Below are 26370 nucleotides of genomic sequence, written 5' to 3' on the forward strand. Positions count from 1 at the left end.
TTTTTTTTTTTGGTGCTTGTCAACAAATTGATTTTTAAATATATTGTTTTAAACAAAAACACTATTACGTACTTAATTGTCATTTCAAAAATAGTAATATATCCAAAAATTACAAAAATTCATTGAGTAGAACAACTGTTATTGTGTTTTTAGTAAAAAAAAAAAAGAAAAAAGTCTATCGCTATGGACAATAAATATTGCAGCCATGACAAAAGTAATCTAAAATATACGTTTCAGAGTTATGTCCCCTGCTTTTAACCTCCTACTGCCTATTTGATAATGTCTAAGAAAAATGTGATTTTACCTAATTTTCTGTAAAAATTTTAACTAGAAATAACTTTCTACTCAATAATTTTTCATAATTTTTTGATATATTACTATTTTCAGCATGACAATTAAGTACATAATGTTTTTTCTGAAAATAAGATAATTAAAAAAAAAATCAATCTGTTGATTTTCTCTTAACAAGTACCTTTTTTTTTTGTTCATCTAAAAATATGAAAAATGAATACCAAAGTCCATGCACCATCTTTTCTCTATACTCAGAAAAATGGTGTAATAAAATGTTTTGAATATATTCATCTGTAATGATTGCAGGGGAACCATACATCCTTTAACTGTTGCTATTATTTTTTCAAATGCTTAGTTATATTGGCTGAGGACCCAAGTAGCCCTCAGCAAAGCATAACGTTTTACATTTTATTTAACCTTGTAAGCTATTTCTATTTTCTGAATCTTTTTTAAATACTCTTTTTCTTTATAAAAAATCTTTTCAGATCGCTTGAGGAACGACAGACAGCGTTTGATGATACCAAAAATTTATTAACAGTTACTGCTCTTCGAGAATTTAGGTATCCATCTCTTTGTTTTAATAGCCAACATGTTTAATAAATATTGAAATTGATACAATTACTCCGTATTTTATGATTGTAAAATACATTAACTGATGTATCTGCTGATTAAAAATTATTGTCCAATTTTGAAAGTGGGGTACAGTAAATTTAATATAAAATGATCCATTTCAAGTCAAATGACTTTAAATTACATCCAGTGATCCTGAGATGTCATTACTCTCAGATATTTTAACCATCTCAGATAAATATGTCTCAGAACAGTTTTTAGATAATAGCAAAGTAACTTTACATAACCAGTGCATTTACCATAATTTGTTTGCCTTGGCAATTCATGTTTATTATTATAAAACAAGACAACTACCTCTCAAAAATTCTGAAAATGTAAATAGAATTTTTGGCTAAAGTCTAGTTAAAAAATTAAGTACAGGAACCTTCAAAAATTGAACAAGTCTATAGAGTTATCTTTTTGTGTTTGATTAATGATTTTATGAATTTACAAAAATTCCATGTTTTGTTTTCAGTTTAAGCGGGAATACACATTTTCAAAACTTTGAAGAAATTCTTAGTCTCCTTAAAGCTCTTGAAGAAAGGGAAAAGATTGTTCATGGTAAGTTTTTTTTTTTCATTTAATTATTTATACTACTTATGAAAATTTCCTCACGTTAATTGTGTTATCAAAATTGATTTTATTATGGATTGTACTTAGCTGGTGTCACCTAGGAGTCATCTTAATTTCATTTTTTTTTTTTTTAATCAAATAAATACTTTCAGAATTTTTATAACTTTAAAATTTCTAACAACTCACAACTTGTTAATATTTGTTATGTATTTTAATAGACTTGCTTGTTACCATGTACACTTTGTGTGTACATGAATATCTAAAATGGTATAAAGTGTTGAGAGAAATGGAATGATGTAAATAGTTAAAAGATCATTGTAATATCACAGTGAATTCTGACGTTATCATGTAACAAAAAAATAAGTTATTTATACACACATGTGTGGGGTGTTTATATGTGCTTGTCTGATGTCAATATTTCATCTAGTGGTTGCTGTAGAGGAGGAAAGAAAATATTTGCTAAGTTTTCAAGGTTTTATTTGGAGAGAATTGAACACAGGGGAGAGATACTAATGTTATCTTATCTAGTTAGTTTCTTCTCAAACTTAACTTTCTAATTTAACGAAATGAGTGACTTGCACAAAGACAACATTCTCCTTAGATTTCAAGTTTCTTACATTATTGGCCGTGTTTTATTTGCATGGCTTCCATGGAGAAATCGATTTGAAAAGCGTAATTTCCTTTCAGCTTGAAAAATGTGATATTCATCATCATCACTGTTTTTTTTCTATGGTGTTTGACCTGTTGCCCCCTGCCTCAACCTTACATCACTCATCTCTGGAAACAATTCCATTCTATTAATCTGGGTTATCAAGCACGCTGTCATTGTGACCCTTGTCATATTCATACTAGCAGACTTAATCGCTATTGATATAGGGTCATTAATATATACAACAAGTGTAAATTAATTGTGATAAATTATTCCCAGAAAAAAAAAATGGTGCTTACCAAATGGTATAGATTGTCTAATTTACATAATTTTATAAATGATTGGTTTATTGATTCCTAATTTTGTTGCTTAATTTCCATACAACTTTAAACATATGATTCTTTGAATAATTAGTTATTTTATTTTATCCTTATTTTTCAGGTCCGTCTTCGATAGAAGTTAAGAACATAAAAAGTATAGAATACCATATTCTTCATCAAAGCCTTCTATTTGTCGAGCAGCCCCAAGAAAATAGTGGCTCGCCAAGTCACTGGAGTCGTGCAAAAACAAACTGTAAGTTAGATATGTTTGTTTTTTTTTTAAAACTTTGTGGCATATTTTTTCTCCGCAATTAAATTCTGCAAAGAAAGATTAAATTAATTTATACTTGTTGTCGCTAAAATCTTTCTCTTTTAGAGTTTGGAATTCACATTCGTTTGTTTTAGAAATGCCATTTCTAATTGTTAGAACATAAAATAAACAAAATGGTGTACTTATATCACAACAAAAAATAACAAATATTAAGAGAAAAAATGCCAAATCATTCTTTAATGAAATATAGTTACGTCCATATTTTGTTATATGCTTATTACTCTCAGCTATCTCGAAATCGATCACTCTCTTCCATGGGACAGAAAAAATGAGAGAGATCTCATCAGTTTATCAACTGTGTAACTATCAGCTTATTGTTTGTGATGCAGTATCCTTATATATAGAGCCTTAACTCTAACTTTTAATGGAAAATTACATTTTCTTGCTTAATCAAACCTTATGTGGAATTTTCCATTTTTACTTTATTTTGACACACCAAACACTTCATTTTGCTGTACAGGATTCATTATGATTGTTTGAACGAGATCTATTGAAGTTTTTTTTTTTTTTTTTTTCAAGACATAAAAAAAATGAACGCTATTATTTTTTTGCTTTAATGGATGAAAATGAATATTATCAAACAGTTTCAGATTGTCATTTTAGTTGTTTAAAATCGGATTTTTCATTAAACTTTCAAACATCTTTATTAATGTATAGCTTTGGTTCAGTCTTGAGACAATGGATATTCTCTCTAATGGTGGCTGTATGTGTAATCTTGAAGCAAGGGTTGTACAATCTCAAACCACACTTTTCTTAAGTCAGCACTGATTGATTCCAGTGGCAAAAAAAAAAAAAAAAAAATTCAGGATGACTGAAAACAATGCCAAGATAAACAGAGAGCACATACAGCACCTGGTATACCCCAAGCTCAATATTACTTGATTTTGATCATCTACCATGAACTGGTGTGTCAACGAGGTTATACTTCATTTATAGTATGTCCTTAATATTAAGTAAAGAGTTTAATTAATAGTTTTATTAAATATTTTATATTCAATTTTCTCATTGAAAACATCTTTATTAGTGTTGATACCTTATTTTCTTTTAAGATAAATATATTTTCTTATGTACTTTTTTTTGTATTGATCAAAGAAATTGTTGCCTTCTTTCCCTTAGTTTTTCCGTTGAATAAGAGTAATCAGAAGCCCAAAAGTAAGTTGCCTCCCACTACTACTTTCCTCACACTACATCCTATGAATGCTTTGTTCTGATTGGATGGATTGAGGCAAGCTTCCAACACTAAATGCAATTCTATTGGTTGATATTTTGATTTCTTTTTGTTTGTTTATTGGTTCACTTTCACTCAATTATGTTTGTTTTGCATTTTTTTCAGTTTATGTCATACTGTGATATATACTTCTTTTCATAATGTCTTTTTTTATTAATGTTTTTAAGGAAGTTATTTTCTCCCCCAAAAGAGTAGATGGTATTGATATCTTATTATACTGAAACAAATATCCATCTAGCACTCAGATATATGAAAAATAACAAAAAAACTGGATTAATTTAGAAAAATTTGGGGATTATCTGGTTAAATAGTGATGAGACACTAAAGGGTATTGCAAAAGTAATGCCTCCTATTTTTATTCTGCCCAAATAGATCTGAGGGGATTGCAAATTGCATTGTTATGATGACTGAAATTATACATTGATGACCTGGAAGTTTTATCTCTCTGTTGCAGATATTGACAGTGTGAGACTTTAAGAAAGCAACCCCTTTCATGGACGTGCATCAGAAGAAGATTAATTCCTCCATGTTGAAAAAATTGGACTGATCAACATTCACCAGTGCCTGCTAAACGTTTACAAAGCCATTACAGTTGATGCCAGTACAGTTAGGAGATGGGTTCGTCGATTTCATAATGGCAACAGAAATGTGAGTGACAAAGTGTGCTCCGGACTTTTACAATCAAGGCATCAAAAGAGGTTGGCAAAAGTGCATTGGGAATGGTGGTGACTACGTAGAAAATAAATTCTGCAGCACAAAATGTCACTCACTTTTATGGGACGAGACTTGTCTTCGTAGCTTTGTAACATTTTAGTTTTTCAGTTAAAAATATTAGGAAGCCTTACTTTTGGAATGACCCTTGCATCTAATTATATTAAATATTCTGACAGTAACAACATCAAATCCATCCATGAATTTTTATACCTTGGCAGCAACATCTGGTCAGTGGAAAGTGACTTGAATATTTGCAAAAGAAATGCCTGGAATGTTCTTGGAGTGCGCACTATCTGGAAGTCCTTCCTCGCTGACAATTTGAAGAAGAACTAGCCAATGGAATCATTCTCCTGTTGTGTACTTATCTTTGTTGATACTGTCGATATTTAATCTTCCTCTGAGCTTGTCAAAACTAAGCCTCTCATTGCGTATTTATTGTGTCGATCTCACATCATTTCTCGCCATCGCATGTCCTCAACTTTCATTGGCCACATTTCACTTCTATACCTCGTTACACTGCGTACACATATGCCCAATAGACTCTTCCCTTGATCGACAGTGATAATGCTCTGCTGGTTAGTAAAGGCAGAAGTTCTTTCAACTTAGTTCATCCATTCTAACTCTTGTAATCATGCAAACACCTGCTCCACCTTTTTGCTATAATGATATCACCAAGGTAATAAAACTTTGCGACAACCTCAACAGCTCTGAATATACATTATCAAGTTCATATTATTCATCTTCCTTGTCTTACACTTCTTGCATACAAATCTGACAGTCATAAGATGAACCATTTTTTTTAGGGCCACACTGAAATCTAGTGGAAGCTAGTTATCTGAATACCAACAGATGGACACCCAAACCATTGTAGAAGAAGAATGACCTACATTGACAACTTGCTACAGGACACAGGATTGGAAAGTGTTTGGGACCTGCAAACGTTCATGTAAGATAGAGAGAACTGGATTCGGTGAAAGACGATGGAGATGATGAGATGCAATCTGTCTTGCTTTACACTTTAAAAGCTTGGACATTGATAAAACAGCAAAAAAAGCATCACTTGACGGAACATGCGCAAGAATGTTATGAGTTCTATTGAACGTCAGCTTAAAGGATTATCCAACTAAGAAACACTTATATGGAACACTTACCTTCAATTTTAGTTTCACTAAGCTTGCTGGTCACATATGGAAAATAAGTCAAAACTCGTGACACTCTCTTATGGAATCCATTGTACAGCAAAAGATTGGTTGAAAGTGTCATCACAACTGACCAATAGAATGACTTGTAGAAGATTATCAATGTCAGCTGACGAATGTTACATTTTCAATAAAATAAACATCTCTATATGTAGGTGACAGGTCTTTATATATGCTAGTCTTTTCATGAGTGTCCGTCGATCATCTGTTTAATGAAGATGAATAAAACTCTTTTCATAAAGAAAAACACAAGGAGACGTTTGCTGAGTTTTCTTCAATGTTTTATTTGGAGAGAATGAACTCTGAAGAGAGAGACTAATGCTATCTTAGCTAGTCATTTATTTCTTAAACTTAACTATATAACTTAACAAAATGAGTGATGTGCAGAGACTGAGGTAACATTTGCCTAAGATTATCAGTTTTTTACATCATTGGTGGTGTCTCAATTACACGGCTTCCCAGAAAGAATGATCTGAAAGCTTGAAAAATGTGATATCATTCATCATATCCTCATATCATTTGACTTCTGGTTTTTCTACCACGTTAAACACCTTTCTATCTCAGTCTTGCTAAAAGGGAGAAGGCTTTTGCTTATTGATGACTCGTGGAGAACAAGTCAGAATTAATGACTGACCCTCTCCAATGCAATCTATTATGCGGTAAAAGATCAGTCAAAATATCTCATGCAGGCAGAAACCATATGATAAGTGTTAATGTATCAATATTTAAAATCAACAATTTTCAATATAAGTTTAAAATTAAGTAGGAAATAGGAAATTCCATCAGAAATTAAATTATATGTATTGGAATATAATGTTATGAAAAATGGTAGAGAAAAGCTCAATGTCATTTGACCTGTGAACGAACAGTGTTTGAATGCTGTTTATTGAAGTCATTTGTGGTTAACACAACTATAGAATGACGTTATTGTTCACTTAGTATCTATTGATTTAAACATCAGAGAAATGAAGAGCCGTTTTCTATCCACAACACAGCGTTGATGTAATGGAATCAAAGAAAGTGACAAGAACACACTTTCAGGATTATTGCTTCCCTTTTTCTCCTTTAATCCTATCAAGACCAGAATGCCTGAAAATGTCTAATAATTTAGCCACCATAGCTGATTTGAAAGATGTGCTTAAAAAATGCACTGGATTAACTGATTTGAAGAAAAAAAAATTTTTTGAATGTTTTTCATTTTTTTCCCGTTCCTCACATGCGCTTCTATTCCATCACTTGACTGTTAATACTCTTTTCTTGTGTACTCTGTGACTTAATGTTTGTATCCTATTTTGAAGTTCAATCTTATATTTTATTTTCCGTGTTGCACCTGCACCAGTTTGGCACAAGGCCGTGATCCCCTGAGTGATTCTCACAGTGCATGCTTTATATAATAAACACCTTTGGACCTTTTAATAGATGAATGAAATCTGACCCTCAAATACTTAAAAGCAATCAACGTAATAATTCTATGGTGAGAACTGTGTGACATGAACAGATTTTCTTTACATTTTCAAAATCTAAATCTTCAAATGTTTGGGGTTTTTTTATTTAGATATTTATAAAACCTTTACTTTTGAACAGGTCACCATGAATCATAACATCATCACTGGAAAAACACTTTAATACGATGTTGTTTGCATAAAAAAATGTTATGCGAGTTATTATCAGAAGTGAACATTTGGAACTGTTTTTCAAAATAATATAAAAATGTTGTCTTGTACCAATAGTCAAATATAATTCTCACAAAGACGGGTAAGAGTTATTTCCCTTCCATTGATAATTTTAAAACTTATTTATAAAGAGATATCATTTCATACGTTGTTAAGTGGGTTAAGAATACAAACACGCTTCCTGTCGATACCATTTCAGGAAGTGTAAGGTATTAAAAGTTCAAATAATGCTCCAGGGTTGAACTTAATAATCAACAAAATTTCCAAATCTGCTGCTGCTAGTTTAAATAGAGTTGGTTTGTTAATGTAACTATCTAACGTAACATGCGGCTGCAACCGAGATTGAAAAACTCACTACAGTCTTATGTGACAATCGCTCAAATCTTGTCCATAACTGGGCTATCAAGGGTATTTTTTTGATTGTGAAGCCATCACTATATGGGTTGCCTACCACGGCTTAAGAGAGGCCTAGCTCTACTTGAGAGAAAGAATAGACTGCGCCAGTTTCTCAACCTGGTATTATACCTCACGATACATACAGTGCCTTACCTTCCCAAATGGTCACCCATCTGATACTGGCCAGGTTCAATGTTGCTTAACTTCGTTGATCTGGCGAGAACCGGTGTGTCAACGTGATTGTGCTGTAAATCTAGCTACCTGCCTACCTCTGAACTAATTATTTTGAATTATTTTGAATTAAACTTTACATTTCACCACTCATTCAATTGATAGATGTAAATAGTTCAGTGTACAAGCACAGTGGTGTATTTTTTTTTACATTTTTACTGAGTCAAGGCCAAAAGCCATACAAGGATAAGAGTTAATAAAATGGATTGTCAGTTGAATGATGAATGTTATGAGAAGATTGAAAATAATGACTGAAATGAATAAAATCTGATGAAGATTTTTATGACATTTGTGGATGAGAACTTTTCATTTTGATACAAATTCAGCTTCTTTTATTTTTTTTTTTTATTAGCATCTTTGTAATGCAATATTGGATCATATTCTTTTTTTATTAGATGAAGAGCTGTAAAGTGTAAAGTAAATCTATCTCTAACATTTTTGGAGAATTTCTTTCTTTGTCGTACACGGTGTAGTAGTTGTTCTGATGCTAAACATCTATGTTGAGGCAAATTTTGGGAACTGGATTTTCCCCACATTAAAAACTGAGCTTATGTCTGAGTGTAACATAGCGTGTATGGAGGCTATATGCAAATTTCAAACCATGAATGAAATGACGTCATGATGAGAAGAAAGAAAAATAAAATAAAAAGGAGTGAGAGAATGTTAAAGAAAATGATTACATTAGAGATGTGGGTGATGTTATGGCTGTAACGAGAAGTCACAAGTGACTGGAGAATAAGAAAATAAATATTACAAAAAAAGGAGTCAAGTTATTACTTGTTCTATGTTCCTTGCGACATACTCTCTACAACGTGTGGGGCCGAACATGTATAATGTTACACAACAATATTGTTGGGAGGAAGCAAGAAAATAGGAATAGTATTGCTTTCTTCAAAAGAATGAAAGAAATATGGTGTGTAGAAGATAGTATATAATGTTATTGTTGCTGGGAAAAAAAGAAGTGAAACAGAATATGAACGTATGAATATATCGAAAGTCCGTTAATCTACAACATCGAAGTTGCTTGATAATGCAGCTTTAGTAATTTATCGATATCAAAGCATTGTAAACATTTTGCAAACAATGTGTGATATTACATGTTCATCAGCTGCTAGCTAGGAGTGCCAATAAAGTTTTAGTGGTTTAAGCGATACTATCACCTCTAGCACTATGAGCAGCTTTTGCCACGACAGCATATACAATAACAATATTTGTTCATCTTTGCAGGTTCCTATTGTATTATTGAAAGGTGCTTATTTGTGATTGTTGATGACTATCGCAAATTGGTGTCACAGAAATATTACTAAGAATATAATTAAGACTTCTGTCAGATTATGGCTGATGGAACAAGAACAAGCTACTTCTGTGGATCAATTTGAAATTATGTACAAGTGCATCATGTCAGACTTGTAAATCTTTGTCGAACTTGGGAAACTGTACAACCACAAGGACTCTTGACATAAGGGATAAAAGTGCTAAATTATAATCAGTTTTATGTGACAATCGCTCAAGGTTGGATAGGTTCAATCTTAAGTAAGGATGAAACTTAAAATTCGATTTGAAATTATGATTTCTACCTAATAATGGTTGACAGACGGAGATCAAGCTACTACAACGAGATATTATAAAAAGGCTGACTGGGAAGCCATCAGAGATCTTATCAGAGACGCCCCATGGGGAAATATTTTTTCTCTTCCTGCTGAACAGTGTGCAACCGAGACCACTGAATGGTTCAAAACTGCAATCGAAGTGCATGTTCCCATGTGGAAATTCTATAGCAAGCCCCACTCTCCCCAATAGTTTACTTCGACTTGCGGAACTGCCATTGCTCAAAGGGAGCATGCATTCCGCAGGTTTAACCGACATAAGTCCAGTTCAAACAGACAGAAGCACATAGAAGCTAGAAGTAATGTTAAGAAAGAAATAGCGACAGCTAAGAGGGAATTTACGGAAACCACTAAAAAACGCATTGAAGCACAAAAACTAGGAACTCGTGACTTCTGGAAAATCTACAACAGTGTAGTAAATAATCGGCAATCAACAATTCCCCCACTAACCAACAATCACGAGGTTGTTTGCTCAGCAACCGAGAAGGCTAACATGCTTGCCAGTCGGTTTGCCTCCAACTCTACACTGGACCCTCTAAACCACCCCCTACCTCAATTTCCTATGCGGACAGACGCCACGCTAGACGATCTGATAATCACCCCTGCTCAGGTGCATGCTATCATAAAAAACCTTGACACTTCAAAAGCATGTGGACCCGACCTCATCCCAGCTGTGCTATTAAAAAAGTGCTCAGCCGAAGTAGCTCCAGTTCTCTCCAAACTCTACAACAAATGCCTTAATGAATCTTGCTTTCCGGGATGTTGGAAAACTGCTTCTGTGGTACCAGTATTCAAGAATTCTGGCGAAAGAACTGACCCATTAAATTATCGCCCTATTAGCCTCCTCCCACTTTTTGCCAAGATATTTGAGACCATAATTAACCATGCTCTAGTCCAGCACCTTACAGATGCTAAACTTCTGACCGACCAACAATATGGATTTAGACAAGCCCGTTCCACGGCAGACATCCTCACTGTAATCTCTGAACGCATATACCATTCACTGGACAAAGCGGGAGAGGGCAGAGCGGTAGCTCTAGATATATCTAAGGCTTTTGACAGGGTATGGCATGAGGGTCTCCTCAGGAAGATTAGATCTTACGGTATCACTGGTAGAATACTTAACATAATTAAATCCTTCTTAGATAAGAGAAAAATCCAGATTGTCCTCGACAGTCGTACATCTAAACAATATGATATAAATGCGGGAGTGCCCCAGGGATCTATCCTTGGACCTCTGCTGTTCCTGATATTCATAAATGACCTCCCCGACAAAATTGCCTCTGAGATGGGTATATATGCTGATGACACCACACTCTATAGCAGGCACGACAGGAAAACAAATGAACATATATCTAAAGTAATGGCAGAAACTCTAGAGGATGACCTCCAATCAGTAGTAGAATGGGGACAAAAATGGATGGTCACGTTCAATGCCACCAAGACAAAACTGGTCTCATTCAATAATTACAAGAAACCTTCTCTACCACCTATAGCAATGGCCAACGACTCTTTATCTGAGAGTACGTCTCTCAAGCTCCTTGGCCTAACGTTCACAGGAAACATGAGTTGGAACAATTACATCGAGGGCATTGCCAGGGCCGCTGCGAGGAAGGTGGGCTCTCTCTACCGTGCTAGAAAACTTCTAACACCCGAAAGTATCCTGTACCTCTATAAGGCCACTATTCGCCCATGTATGGAGTATTGCTGTCATATTTGGCTGGTGCATCGGCTACTAGTCTCTCGCTCCTTGACAGGGTTCAAAAGAGAGTCGCAAATCTGATAGGCCCTAAACTGGCATCTAAGCTTCAGCCTCTGTCCCATCGTCGAAACATTGCATCCCTCTACCTGTTCTACAAGTATTATAATGGTGAATGCTCTGAAGAACTGCAAGCACTTGTGCCCCCACGACGTGAACACCCTCGACAGACCCGACAAGCTGCAAAATCCCACCCCCACACTGTAGAGATCCCTAGATGTAAAAGATTTTCTACTCCAGTAGTTTCTTCCCCAGAACTGCTAGACTTTGGAATTCCATTCCAGGTCACTGCTTCCCCAACTGTACTGACATGCAGAAGTTCAAGTGCAACGTGAACCAACATCTTGCTGCCCTAATCCCTACATAGTACCCCAGTAGATGTTTCCCCTGATAGTAGCCCCCTACACCAAAGTGGCAATGTGCCTTGTTTGGGGTGAAAATGTAAAAAAAAAAAAAAACTTCCAAGGATTTAATAAGAGTTTCTGTTCACAATTCTGTACAGATTCTTGAGTTCAACATAAAGATTCCCTTGTTTGACCATATGCACTTGAAGAAGATCAGAGGTTATATCGGTTGAAGCATTGTTAGGATAACATCCAAGATGCGAACAGTAATGCAAATAATCAATTCTTATCTCAAACATTTCAAAACATAATATTTCAAATTGTCTTCAAACGACATATTTTCCTATTTCATTTTATAAAATCCTATTTTCCCATTTCATTTTATAAAATCCTATTTTCTTTTTTCATTTCATAAAATCCTATTTTCTTTTTTCATTTCATAAAATCCTATTTTCTTTTTTCATTTCATAAAATCCTATTTTCCCATTTCATTTCATAAAATCATATTTTCTTTTTTCATTTTATAAAATCCTATTTTCTTTTTTCATTTCATAAAATCCTATTTTCTTTTTTCATTTTATAAAATCCTATTTTCTTTTTTCATTTCATAAAATCATTTTCTTTTTTCATTTCATAAAATCCTATTTTCTTTTTTCATTTCATAAAATCATTTTTTTTTTTCATTTCATAAAATCATTTTCTTTTTCATTTCATAAAATCATTTTATTTTTCATTTCATAAAATCATTTTTTTTTCATTTCATAAATAATATTTTCTTTTTTCATTTCATGAAATCATATTTTCTTTTTTCATTTCATAAAATCATTTTCTTTTTCATTTCATAAAATCATTTTTTTCATTTCATAAATATTTTCTTTTTTAATTTCATGAAATCATATTTTCTTTTCATTTCATAAAATCATTTTCTTTTTTCATTTCATAAAATCATTTTTTTCATTTCATAAAATCATTTTCTTTTTTCATTTCATAAAATCATTTTTTTCATTTCATAAAATCATTTTCTTTTTCATTTCATAAAATATTTTCTTTTTTAATTTCATAAAATCATACTTTCTTTTTACATTTTATAAAATCATGTTTTCTTTTTACATTTTATAAAATCATATTTTCTTTTTACATTTTATAAAATCGTTTTATTTTTTCATTTCATAAAATCAAATTTCCTAGTTCATTTGATAACATAATTTTTCCTATTCTTTTTCTATAAAATCCATGAACTTTCAAATCTTTCCCACTGAATCTTTTGCTTTCTTTCAACAGATGACGACAACAATGTAAAAAGCAAAGAGATGAAGAATTCCCAGTGGACTCTGTTGCCTTTGACTGACCCTACAGACAAATTCCTGTCGAATATTTCCCAATGGTCAAATCTATGGGGTCAGAAAAAGAAGAAAGAGACAAATAAAGTCTCAGCATCAGAGTTAGCAGAACATTTTAAGAAACTCATCAAACTGGCAGTGGATTTTACTGTTTTTGCAGGTATGCACCCCCACTCCTTATTTTTTTTTTCTTAAATCAATAAAAGTACATTTATCTACACTGCATGAGTTTTGAATACTTTTGTCTATAATTCATATTTTTGTCTATAATTCATATTTTTGTCTCTAATTCATATTTTTGTCTATAATTCATATTTTTGTCTATGATTCATATTTTTTGTCTCTATGTTTCTGATCAACATTTACAATCTACAGGGATGATTGAAAAAATTACTTTACCATTTGCCTTTATTTTCTCAAGGTGCTTGGAAATCGCATTAATTAATCTTCCTAGTAACTTTTGTAGAAGAGCAGAAATCACTTCTTGGAGTTGTCCTTCAAGTTCTTCTGAAGTTGTTGGCTTCTTAGAGTAAAATTGTTTTTTTTTTTTTTAATTGACCTCCAATAAAAATAGTTGCATGGCGTTATATCAAGGCTTTTATCTGGTCACGAATCTGGAAGGAGTGGCAACGTTCATTTGGTATGAATCCGATTATTGTGAGCATTCATTTTCTGATATCTTTCTAGTTAGAATTCTTTCTAGAAAAATATTGGCTACTCACAGAAGGGACCATGTGGAGGTTGCCAACATCCTCGTGAAAGTGATTATGTGAAACAAACTGGATTCGAGCTTGAAACCACCATGTTGTCAGTGTGTTTATTTGACCATTTATCCCCCTTTACCTCTCAATTAAACAATCACTTTGTAGGAAGAATGCTATTAATCACAACAATTTGAAAAAACAAAACAAAAGCAGCCTTGATTATACAGTAAACTAGCAAAATGGTCATTACAGGAAAGTATAAGCTATATATATATATATATATATAATGTTATGATATTTGTCTAAAAACGTTACTGGCTGCTGCTGATTGTTGTTCTTGAGCAGCATTCATTCATTTCATATGAATCTGATGATTATTGTTGGCATTCACTTCCCTGATATCTTTCTAGTTAGAATTCTTTCGAGAAAAATATCGGGTACTTACAGGAGGGATCACATGAAGGTTGCCAACATCCATTTGTGAAAATGTTTCTGTGGAACAAACTGGATTTGAACTTGGAAGACTCAGGTTGTCAGTTCGTATGATTAACCACTTAGTCATAACTTTTCTGTGGGAGAGAAGAGTTATTAAACACAACATTTTTTATCATCTGAAGGGTGCGAGTTCAATCTCTGAACTGAGCAGTATATTTTTATTTTATCTAAAACATTTTGTCTAAAAACATGTCTCGTCACTTCAAGACAAGATATCTAAACTTCTTTCATTGCAACCCCCATTCACTTAATTGTCTGATATCATTTCTGCTTAAATTCTATCACTTATGATAGATATGGTATCTATTTGATGCACAGTTAGGGATTAATAAGGATTAATTTTAATGCAAAGACAGCACAAATTCAAACATCAATTTGGCATAAAGAACTTATTCTGTTTACTGGCTATAACTTTTGCCAGCTTTTAATGGGCAAAAGATTCTTGTCTTAATAAAGGTAATAAAAGAATAAACTGTATGACGTTGATGGAAGAGTGTCAAATATGAAGAACTCTGGTGCTGGTGACAACCAATGAATGACGATAAAACCAAATATAAATTACTGTGCATTTAAAATGATGTATCACAAGTTTTGTGTGAGGTAAATCCATGTTCAGATTTGTAAAATTTTAACACTTATGCATATTTAGCAGCAGCAGCAGTCGTATGATTTGTAAAATTTGTGTAAAAATAAAGGATTTGGCATTAAATGTTACTTTATTTCTTGAGATTATTTTTATTCAATGTTTTTCTGTCTAAAATTTCTTATTTAATTTTTTTTTTTTTCTCAGACAAAGACCGTACATTTTTGGCCACAGGGAAAAAAATAACTTTTGTTTTTAATGGACCCAATGATAGTTTTACTTCTGATAACCAGTTTCAAAATCATCTCTTAGAGTTCCTAGTCAAAGCTTTGGTTCAAATTCAGGTAAGTTTGTTTTTTTTTTTAATTTTCTCATGACTTTTTACATATTGTCTGTATTTTTTTACATATTCTTCAATTTTAAATAGATTCTCCCTTGCTGATTTTTTTTTGGGGGGGGGCGATTATTTACAAATGTTTCATATTCATCATCTGAACCGGACTAAGTATTTTTGAAAAGAAATTGTAGTAAATTACATTATGTTGCAAATAACATGGTACAACAATTACAAAATAAAATTGGCTAGTCAGAAGTAATGTTTTGTCAGCTTAAATGCTATGTGGATTTGACTATTTTTAAAATCCAACATGATAATTTTATATATTAGAGGAATATATTGGGAAATGATAATGGTATACAAGTTACCAGCTTAGCATGTCACGTTCAAATTTTGTGGAAAAAGAATTTCACTAATACTCTTGGAAATGTTTTAATCTACCCCTTCTCTCCCTAAAGGAGACTTAGTTGATTTGGTCACATAATATGCAGTGGTGGCGCACGAGTATTTTTTTTTTTTTTTTTATCACTTTTTAGATTTTTTAGATCATTACTATATATATTGGTTCCAATATGATATAACAATATGGACTGGATAAGAATGTTTATATATAAAAAAAGATTTTTCAGTCATCTTTGTGCCATACTCTCAACTACTATCTATACTCCTATAATTTTTTTTTTTTTTTGCATTGATATTCATATTAAAAACCCTTTATTTTATTTATTTAAAAAGAAAATACAACTTTGTTATATATGGGTTGTGGAATCGCATTCATCTGTAAAAGATCTAATTTGCATATTCTTTTAAACATTAATTTTAATTAATTCCCTATTAGTTTTTTCAGTTTTTTTTATAGGATGACCATCTTTAGGTAACTATTACATGTAATTATATTCAGATATTCTACATGATTTATACTTGCATAATGTTTGCATGAAAATCTATTGCGTAATGTTTGCATAAAAATCTATTACTACATATATTTATGTATGCATATTTATATTTGTTTAAAATATTTTGCCTACCAAACTCCTCTGTCAGTTTTTGGTTTGCAGACATGAAACTTAATATATAGGGTATTCAAACCCATGCAAAACTTTATATTTGGGTTTTAGCCAGGGAAAATTGATGCAAAAGTGTGAAAATTAAAAAAAATTAAATTTGCCAGATGAAGGTTGAACGACTGCATTACGAATATGCATGCATAACATAATAGCTATTGGTTCATGTTTTAATTTATAGCCTTGCAGCAAACATGTCTTCATAGCTCAGGCATTAACACCAAAGGAAAAAGTAAATCGTAAGGTAAATGTTATGGTTTCGATTCTCAGTGGTGGCACATGAGTCAATTTTTTTTTTAATTATTATATTGGATCCAATATAATATAATAATAAATATAAAATCTGCATAATGAAAATATCATATTTATGCGTATTTTATAACTGGGCAATGTCAGGCGGCCTGCTAGTATATAGATATAAGATTATTTTTGAATTCTTTTACTATAGTGAAAGTAATGAAAAACATGACTTACACAATTGACAGCGCCTCTGTCTATCTTGTCGGGTTATGGAATTGTGGAAGAAAAGAGAAAAGAAAAACTTTTGTCTATAGATGCTTTATTAATATACATATGACATTAATTTGCATATGAGAACAATGACGTCTGTGAAAAACAATAAAGGGGGGAAGTCCAAGGCAGTCTTTTTTTTTTTTGAGAGAGAAAGACCGAGAACAGTCGGTGAAGATTACAGTTGAAGTCAGGAGTTGGCAAGAAGGTATTTGGACGATATTTATTATTTTTACATCTTAGTTTCATTCATAATTACGTTATTTTGGAATTCTATTACTTTGAAGAATGAGTTTCCATGAATATTGAACATTTCATTCATAATTACGTTATTTTGGAATTCTATTACTTTGAAGAATGGGTTTCCATGAATATCATATTGAATGTTTCATTCATAATTACGTTATTTTGGAATTCTATTACTTTGAAGAATGGGTTTCCATGAATATTGAACGTTTCATTCATAATTACGTTATTTTGGAATTCTATTACTTTGAAGAATGGGTTTCCATGAATATCATATTGAACGTTTCATTCATAATTACGTTATTTTGGAATTCTATTACTTTGAAGAATGGGTTTCCATGAATATTGAACGTTTCATTCATAATTACGTTATTTTGGAATTCTATTACTTTGAAGAGTGGGTTTCCATGAATATCATATTGAACGTTTCATTCATAATTACGTTATTTTGGAATTCTATTACTTTGAAGAATGGGTTTCCATGAATATTGAACGTTTCATTCATAATTACGTTATTTTGGAATTCTATTACTTTGAAGAATGGGTTTCCATGAATATTGAACGTTTCATTCATAATTACGTTATTTTGGAATTCTATTACTTTGAAGAGTGGGTTTCCATGAATATTGAACATTTCATTCATAATTACGTTATTTTGGAATTCTATTACTTTGAAGAGTGGGTTTCCATGAATATTGAACGTTTCATTCATAATTACGTTATTTTGGAATTCTATTACTTTGAAGAGTGGGTTTCCATGAATATTGAACGTTTCATTCATAATTACGTTATTTTGGAATTCTATTACTTTGAAGAATGGGTTTCCATGAATATTGAACGTTTCATTCATAATTACGTTATTTTGGAATTCTATTACTTTGAAGAATGGGTTTCCATGAATATTGAACGTTTCATTCATAATTACGTTATTTTGGAATTCTATTACTTTGAAGAGTGGGTTTCCATGAATATTGAACGTTTCATTCATAATTACGTTATTTTGGAATTCTATTACTTTGAAGAATGGGTTTCCATGAATATTGAACGTTTCATTCATAATTACGTTATTTTGGAATTCTATTACTTTGAAGAATGGGTTTCCATGAATATCATATTGAACGTTTCATTCATAATTATGTTATTTTGGAATTCTATTACTTTGAAGAATGGGTTTCCATGAATATTGAACGTTTCATTCATAATTACGTTATTTTGGAATTCTATTACTTTGAAGAATGGGTTTCCATGAATATCATATTGAACGTTTCATTCATAATTACGTTATTTTGGAATTCTATTACTTTGAAGAATGGGTTTCCATGAATATTGAACGTTTCATTCATAATTACGTTATTTTGGAATTCTATTACTTTGAAGAATGGGTTTCCATGAATATCATATTGAACGTTTCATTCATAATTACGTTATTTTGGAATTCTATTACTTTGAAGAATGGGTTTCCATGAATATTGAACATTTCATTCATAATTACGTTATTTTGGAATTCTATTGCTTTGAAGAGTGGGTTTCCATGAATATTGAACGTTTAATTCATAATTACGTTATTTTGGAATTCTATTACTTTGAAGAGTGGGTTTCCATGAATATTGAACATTTCATTCATAATTACGTTATTTTGGAATTCTATTACTTTGAAGAATGGGTTTCCATGAATATTGAACGTTTCATTCATAATTACGTTATTTTGGAATTCTATTACTTTGAAGAATGGGTTTCCATGAATATTGAACGTTTCATTCATAATTACGTTATTTTGGAATTCTATTACTTTGAAGAATGGGTTTCCATGAATATTGAACGTTTCATTCATAATTACGTTATTTTGGAATTCTATTACTTTGAAGAATGGGTTTCCATGAATATCATATTGAACGTTTCATTCATAATTACGTTATTTTGGAATTCTATTACTTTGAAGAATGGGTTTCCATGAATATTGAACGTTTCATTCATAATTACGTTATTTTGGAATTCTATTACTTTGAAGAATGGGTTTCCATGAATATTGAACGTTTCATTCATAATTACGTTATTTTGGAATTCTATTACTTTGAAGAATGGGTTTCCATGAATATCATATTGAACGTTTCATTCATAATTATGTTATTTTGGAATTCTATTACTTTGAAGAATGGGTTTCCATGAATATTGAACGTTTCATTCATAATTACGTTATTTTGGAATTCTATTACTTTGAAGAATGGGTTTCCATGAATATCATATTGAACGTTTCATTCATAATTATGTTATTTTGGAATTCTATTACTTTGAAGAATGGGTTTCCATGAATATTGAACGTTTCATTCATAATTACGTTATTTTGGAATTCTATTACTTTGAAGAATGGGTTTCCATGAATATTGAACGTTTCATTCATAATTACGTTATTTTGGAATTCTATTACTTTGAAGTATGGGTTTCCATGAATATCATATTGAACGTTTCATTCATAATTACGTTATTTTGGAATTCTATTACTTTGAAGAATGGGTTTCCATGAATATTGAACATTTCATTCATAATTACGTTATTTTGGAATTCTATTACTTTGAAGAATGGGTTTCCATGAATATTGAACGTTTCATTCATAATTACGTTATTTTGGAATTCTATTACTTTGAAGAATGGGTTTCCATGAATATCATATTGAACGTTTCATTCATAATTACGTTATTTTGGAATTCTATTACTTTGAAGAATGGGTTTCCATGAATATTGAACATTTCATTCATAATTACGTTATTTTGGAATTCTATTGCTTTGAAGAGTGGGTTTCCATGAATGTTGAACGTTTAATTCATAATTACGTTATTTTGGAATTCTATTACTTTGAAGAATGGGTTTCCATGAATATTGAACGTTTCATTCATAATTACGTTATTTTGGAATTCTATTACTTTGAAGAATGGGTTTCCATGAATATTGAACGTTTCATTCATAATTACGTTATTTTGGAATTCTATTACTTTGAAGAATGGGTTTCCATGAATATTGAACGTTTCATTCATAATTACGTTATTTTGGAATTCTATTACTTTGAAGAATGGGTTTCCATGAATATTGAACGTTTCATTCATAATTACGTTATTTTGGAATTCTATTACTTTGAAGAATGGGTTTCCATGAATATCATATTGAACGTTTCATTCATAATTACGTTATTTTGGAATTCTATTACTTTGAAGAATGGGTTTCCATGAATATTGAACGTTTCATTCATAATTACGTTATTTTGGAATTCTATTACTTTGAAGAATGGGTTTCCATGAATATTGAACGTTTCATTCATAATTACGTTATTTTGGAATTCTATTACTTTGAAGAATGGGTTTCCATGAATATTGAACATTTCATTCATAATTACGTTATTTTGGAATTCTATTACTTTGAAGAGTGGGTTTCCATGAATATTGAACATTTCATTCATAATTACGTTATTTTGGAATTCTATTACTTTGAAGAATGGGTTTCCATGAATATTGAACGTTTCATTCATAATTACGTTATTTTGGAATTCTATTACTTTGAAGAATGGGTTTCCATGAATATTGAACGTTTCATTCATAATTACGTTATTTTGGAATTCTATTACTTTGAAGAATGGGTTTCCATGAATATCATATTGAACGTTTCATTCATAATTATGTTATTTTGGAATTCTATTACTTTGAAGAATGGGTTTCCATGAATATTGAACGTTTCATTCATAATTACGTTATTTTGGAATTCTATTACTTTGAAGAATGGGTTTCCATGAATATCATATTGAACGTTTCATTCATAATTATGTTATTTTGGAATTCTATTACTTTGAAGAATGGGTTTCCATGAATATTGAACGTTTCATTCATAATTACGTTATTTTGGAATTCTATTACTTTGAAGAATGGGTTTCCATGAATATTGAACGTTTCATTCATAATTACGTTATTTTGGAATTCTATTACTTTGAAGAGTGGGTTTCCATGAATATCATATTGAACGTTTCATTCATAATTACGTTATTTTGGAATTCTATTACTTTGAAGAATGGGTTTCCATGAATATTGAACATTTCATTCATAATTACGTTATTTTGGAATTCTATTACTTTGAAGAATGGGTTTCCATGAATATTGAACGTTTCATTCATAATTACGTTATTTTGGAATTCTATTACTTTGAAGAATGGGTTTCCATGAATATCATATTGAACGTTTCATTCATAATTACGTTATTTTGGAATTCTATTACTTTGAAGAATGGGTTTCCATGAATATTGAACGTTTCATTCATAATTACGTTATTTTGGAATTCTATTACTTTGAAGAGTGGGTTTCCATGAATATTGAACATTTCATCCATAATTACGTTATTTTGGAATTCTATTACTTTGAAGAATGGGTTTCCATGAATATTGAACGTTTCATTCATAATTACGTTATTTTGGAATTCTATTACTTTGAAGAATGGGTTTCCATGAATATCATATTGAACGTTTCATTCATAATTACGTTATTTTGGAATTCTATTACTTTGAAGAATGGGTTTCCATGAATATTGAACATTTCATTCATAATTACGTTATTTTGGAATTCTATTACTTTGAAGTATGGGTTTCCATGAATATTGAACATTTCATTCATAATTACGTCATTTTGGAATTCTATTACTTTGAAGAGTGGGTTTCCATGAATATTGAACGTTTCATTCATAATTACGTTATTTTGGAATTCTATTACTTTGAAGAGTGGGTTTCCATGAATATTGAACGTTTCATTCATAATTACGTTATTTTGGAATTCTATTACTTTGAAGAATGGGTTTCCATGAATATTGAACGTTTCATTCATAATTACGTTATTTTGGAATTCTATTACTTTGAAGAATGGGTTTCCATGAATATCATATTGAACGTTTCATTCATAATTACGTTATTTTGGAATTCTATTACTTTGAAGAATGGGTTTCCATGAATATTGAACATTTCATTCATAATTACGTTATTTTGGAATTCTATTACTTTGAAGTATGGGTTTCCATGAATATTGAACATTTCATTCATAATTACGTCATTTTGGAATTCTATTACTTTGAAGAGTGGGTTTCCATGAATATTGAACGTTTCATTCATAATTACGTTATTTTGGAATTCTATTACTTTGAAGAGTGGGTTTCCATGAATATTGAACGTTTCATTCATAATTACGTTATTTTGGAATTCTATTACTTTGAAGAATGGGTTTCCATGAATATTGAACGTTTCATTCATAATTACGTTATTTTGGAATTCTATTACTTTGAAGAATGGGTTTCCATGAATATCATATTGAACGTTTCATTCATAATTACGTTATTTTGGAATTCTATTACTTTGAAGAATGGGTTTCCATAAATATTGAACGTTTCATTCATAATTACATTATTTTGGAATTCTATTACTTTGAAGAGTGGGTTTCCATGAATATTGAACATTTCATTCATAATTACGTTATTTTGGAATTCTATTACTTTGAAGAGTTGGTTTCCATGAATATTGAACATTTCATTCATAATTACGTTATTTTGGAATTCTATTACTTTGAAGAATGGGTTTCCATGAATATTGAACGTTTCATTCATAATTACGTTATTTTGGAATTCTATTACTTTGAAGAATGGGTTTCCATGAATATCATATTGAACGTTTCATTCATAATTACGTTATTTTGGAATTCTATTACTTTGAAGAATGGGTTTCCATGAATATCATATTGAACGTTTCATTCATAATTTCTGATATTTGCAGATTTTACACATCTTTTCTTCTTCTCCAAGTTCTTTTTTTTTTTATTCCATATCTTTAAATTTGTGGCGATTTTTGAGGAATAGCTATTTGTCTCTGAATGAGTTGCTTGGTGATATAAGGAAAATATCTCCTGCTATCCAATGAAATATGTGTAAGATGCAATATAATGACAACTTATGATTTAAAATATCTAAAAAAAAATAAAATAGAAGAAAATAAAAATACAAAATTTATGATTGTAAATTCATTGCATCTTTTTGGTATTTGGAATGAAAATTAATGATATATATATATATATATATATATATATATATATATATATATATATAAGCGAGATAAGACACTGATAGAATTCAAATGAAAATCCTGATAGATATTACTTGAAGTAACAATTTCAGGGTGATCCTAGCCAAAAAGGAAAAGCTCAATATTTAAGAATAGAGCAATATAGAAGTTTGGTGGTTAAATTTTAAATTCTGAAAAAACAACATATAGACACATATATTCGAATTAAGAATTTATTGTATGACAAAAGGAATATATAGAAGGGGTTATGTTAATTTCCTTAATCTATGGATTTTCAATAATGGCTCATATCATCAGAGGAAATGAAATGCAGTTAGCAAAATGTTCAGCTGTGAATAGACACTTATTTTGCTTTTCAGCACAAAAGTAATTTCAATATTTGTGCGCTATATATATATATATATATATATATATATATATATATAGTATTAAAGTTTACGCATAAATCTATACTTTCGTATATTAATTTTATGTGAGTAAATTAAGTAGTTTATATATATATATATATAAACTCCTTGCTCTCCAACTTTCAACTCCAATTCCCACTCTTACTCCTCTTTGTCACATCTGACTGACTGGCCTTTAGTTGTGGTCACTGTTTAGATGCCTGGAGGAGATGCCACTATGGACTGTTTAGGGCTTTATATGGTGCCATCTAGAAAAATAATTTTTTTCATTCCAGCATGACTTTTCCATTAATTGGGGCATTTAACTTTTTTAAACAAAGAGTATATCTCTTAGGTGGTCTGATGCTGGCCAGAGATATTTTCAGTTCTCTTTCCCCCTCTTTTCTCTTAGCCAAGCATCTAACAAATGCACTAGCAAAATATGCTGCACTGCACATGTTTATAGACTGACAAGGAACTCTTTAAGTAGCTTTTAATATGCTCTCACTTTTTTTTACTGATGTAATACAGAAAATATCTAATTGATATTGTAATGTTTTTATTTCTATTTGATTCGAGAAATTTGGGAAATTTTACTATCCATTTTAAAAAATTATTAGATTTAAGTCGTCAACATTTGAATATATATACCACTTTAAAATTTATATATTATATATATATATATATATATATATATATATATATATATATATATAAATTTTTATTTCTTTGTAGGACAAGGGTATCTTGCATTCAAGAAAGCCAAAAGTCGCTGTATTTTATGGTGCCAAGGATACACTGATAAAACAGGTAAACCCTATATAATAATTTTTTCCAACAGTTAAGAAATAAAATCATTCATGACACGCTCTGTTGAAATTTAACTTTTGACCATCGACTGAAGGATGTATACATTCAGTATTCTTTAGCATAATGGTTGCTCTTACATACATAATTGAGCACTCTGGTCATTTCTCCTGTACAAAATGCAACATTATATTTATATATAGGGTGTGGTCAATAGTTATCTGCAATTTTCAACTGCTAATTTTATACATATTTTTTACTTTTCCTGATGAATATTTTCCATTTGTTTATTGCATACTGATAATTTGGAACATCCATATTTTTGGAAGACACATGGAATTCTCCTAGGGATTTGTGTTGAAAAGACAAAGAGTTTCTGAATTTCTTAGATGAGGATTGATTATTGGGATTATTTGGACTACTCATCTTGAGTGATATTTTCACAATATTTTGGTCGATGTAATGTCCGACCTTCCTCAGGTGTATTTTGGGCAACACACGAAATACAACCCTGAATTACTTCAGACACCTAAGTTGGGAAAGAGTGATGAAGGGCTGTGATTATTTGTAAAACTGTCTTGAGGCTGCCACCAAAGCCAATAGTGAATTAATCAAGGGAAAATGACAGAACAAGTCAAACCGAACTGTTTTATGTATAATTCTCACACACACACACACACACACACACACACACACACACACACACACACACACACACACACACATATATATAACAGTATAGTGACGTTGCAAGATCCAGATATTTATTTTTCATGCAAAACAGCTCCTCCAGCATGTTAAAATTTCTGTACATTTTTTTATAGATCCGTTTTGTTATGCAGAAACAAACGGTTATTATGTCAATACCGTCTCTTTTCAGTGCATATACTCTTCAGAAAAATTAAGAATTCTTTGCTTAGATAGAAAAAAATGCATGTTGCCGGAAGACAAATAAAAAAAGTACATAGAAGATTCAACAACGAGTGGAAAAAATATTTTACCAAAATACTAATATATATATATATATATATAGCAATTTTTATAACTTGCTACCTAGCTCTACCTATGTATTGAACACTGTTGAAGTAAATACTGTAAATTTACGCATAAAATTATATTTTTATATATTAATTTATGTGATAAAATTAAGTAGCCATTATATATATATATATATATATATATATATATATATCATGTATATATATATCATGTATATACATATATATCATGTATATATATGTATATATATCATGTATATATATATATATATACATGATATATATTATTTAAAATTATTTTTTGTACTAGATTTTCATTGGATTTAATGCATGTTATTAAAAAAAAAAAATTGAGGTAAATTTGTTTTTCTCTTTCTATATTCCTTTATTCTCTCCAATTCCAGACTGCTCGTTTAATTGTTTCTATGTTGTCTCCAATGTCGGAATTCTATCAGCGAACGTTTGTTGTGTCGCATGTGATGAAGGAAATGAAACATCGGGAAATTTTCAAATCGATGTTTGCATCGAGTCCATTGGTAAGTCGTACTTGATTTTCTTTATTTTTTGCATTTGTCTGATTAAACATTTCTAAAACTTTCCTCAACTCTTTTTTTTTTCTTCAATTTACAAGAATTTGAAAAAGATAATGTGAATCTGACCACAAACAAAAAAATATTGATATTTAAATGTGTGCAATTCTGCAAATTTGGTTTTGTAATTTTCTTTTACTTCATTTTTTTTTTTTGTGTGATTAATAGGAGCCAATATGTTTCTAGATTTCTCCATGGGGGAAGCTAAGAATTAGTGAAAAGTTTGTAATATCATATTATTTTATATTAATAGATTATTATTTATATCATATATTTTATATATTTTTTGAAT

General features: G+C 30.7%; 1 protein-coding gene across 3 annotated transcripts in view; it reads left to right on the forward strand.

The window, feature by feature from the left end:
- Window positions 1–26370, forward strand: part of LOC145288529 (lysosomal-trafficking regulator-like) — a 402321-nt gene that overhangs the window by 290249 nt on the left and 85702 nt on the right. For 2 of the 3 annotated variants that reach the window (XM_080136335.1, XM_080136336.1), the window contains exons 27-34: window positions 777–851; window positions 1376–1461; window positions 2564–2695; window positions 3890–3925; window positions 13206–13424; window positions 15254–15390; window positions 24419–24493; window positions 25893–26024. In XM_080136335.1, the coding sequence (XP_079992461.1) occupies window positions 777–851; window positions 1376–1461; window positions 2564–2695; window positions 3890–3925; window positions 13206–13424; window positions 15254–15390; window positions 24419–24493; window positions 25893–26024 (892 nt within the window). The remainder of the gene's footprint in view (window positions 1–776; window positions 852–1375; window positions 1462–2563; window positions 2696–3889; window positions 3926–13205; window positions 13425–15253; window positions 15391–24418; window positions 24494–25892; window positions 26025–26370) is intronic. The other variant, XM_080136337.1, reaches the window with a different exon arrangement.

Source organism: Euprymna scolopes, chromosome 2, assembly GCF_053919585.1.
Source record: "Euprymna scolopes isolate OS-2025 chromosome 2, ASM5391958v1, whole genome shotgun sequence".
NCBI classification, from domain to species: Eukaryota; Metazoa; Mollusca; class Cephalopoda; order Sepiida; family Sepiolidae; genus Euprymna; species Euprymna scolopes.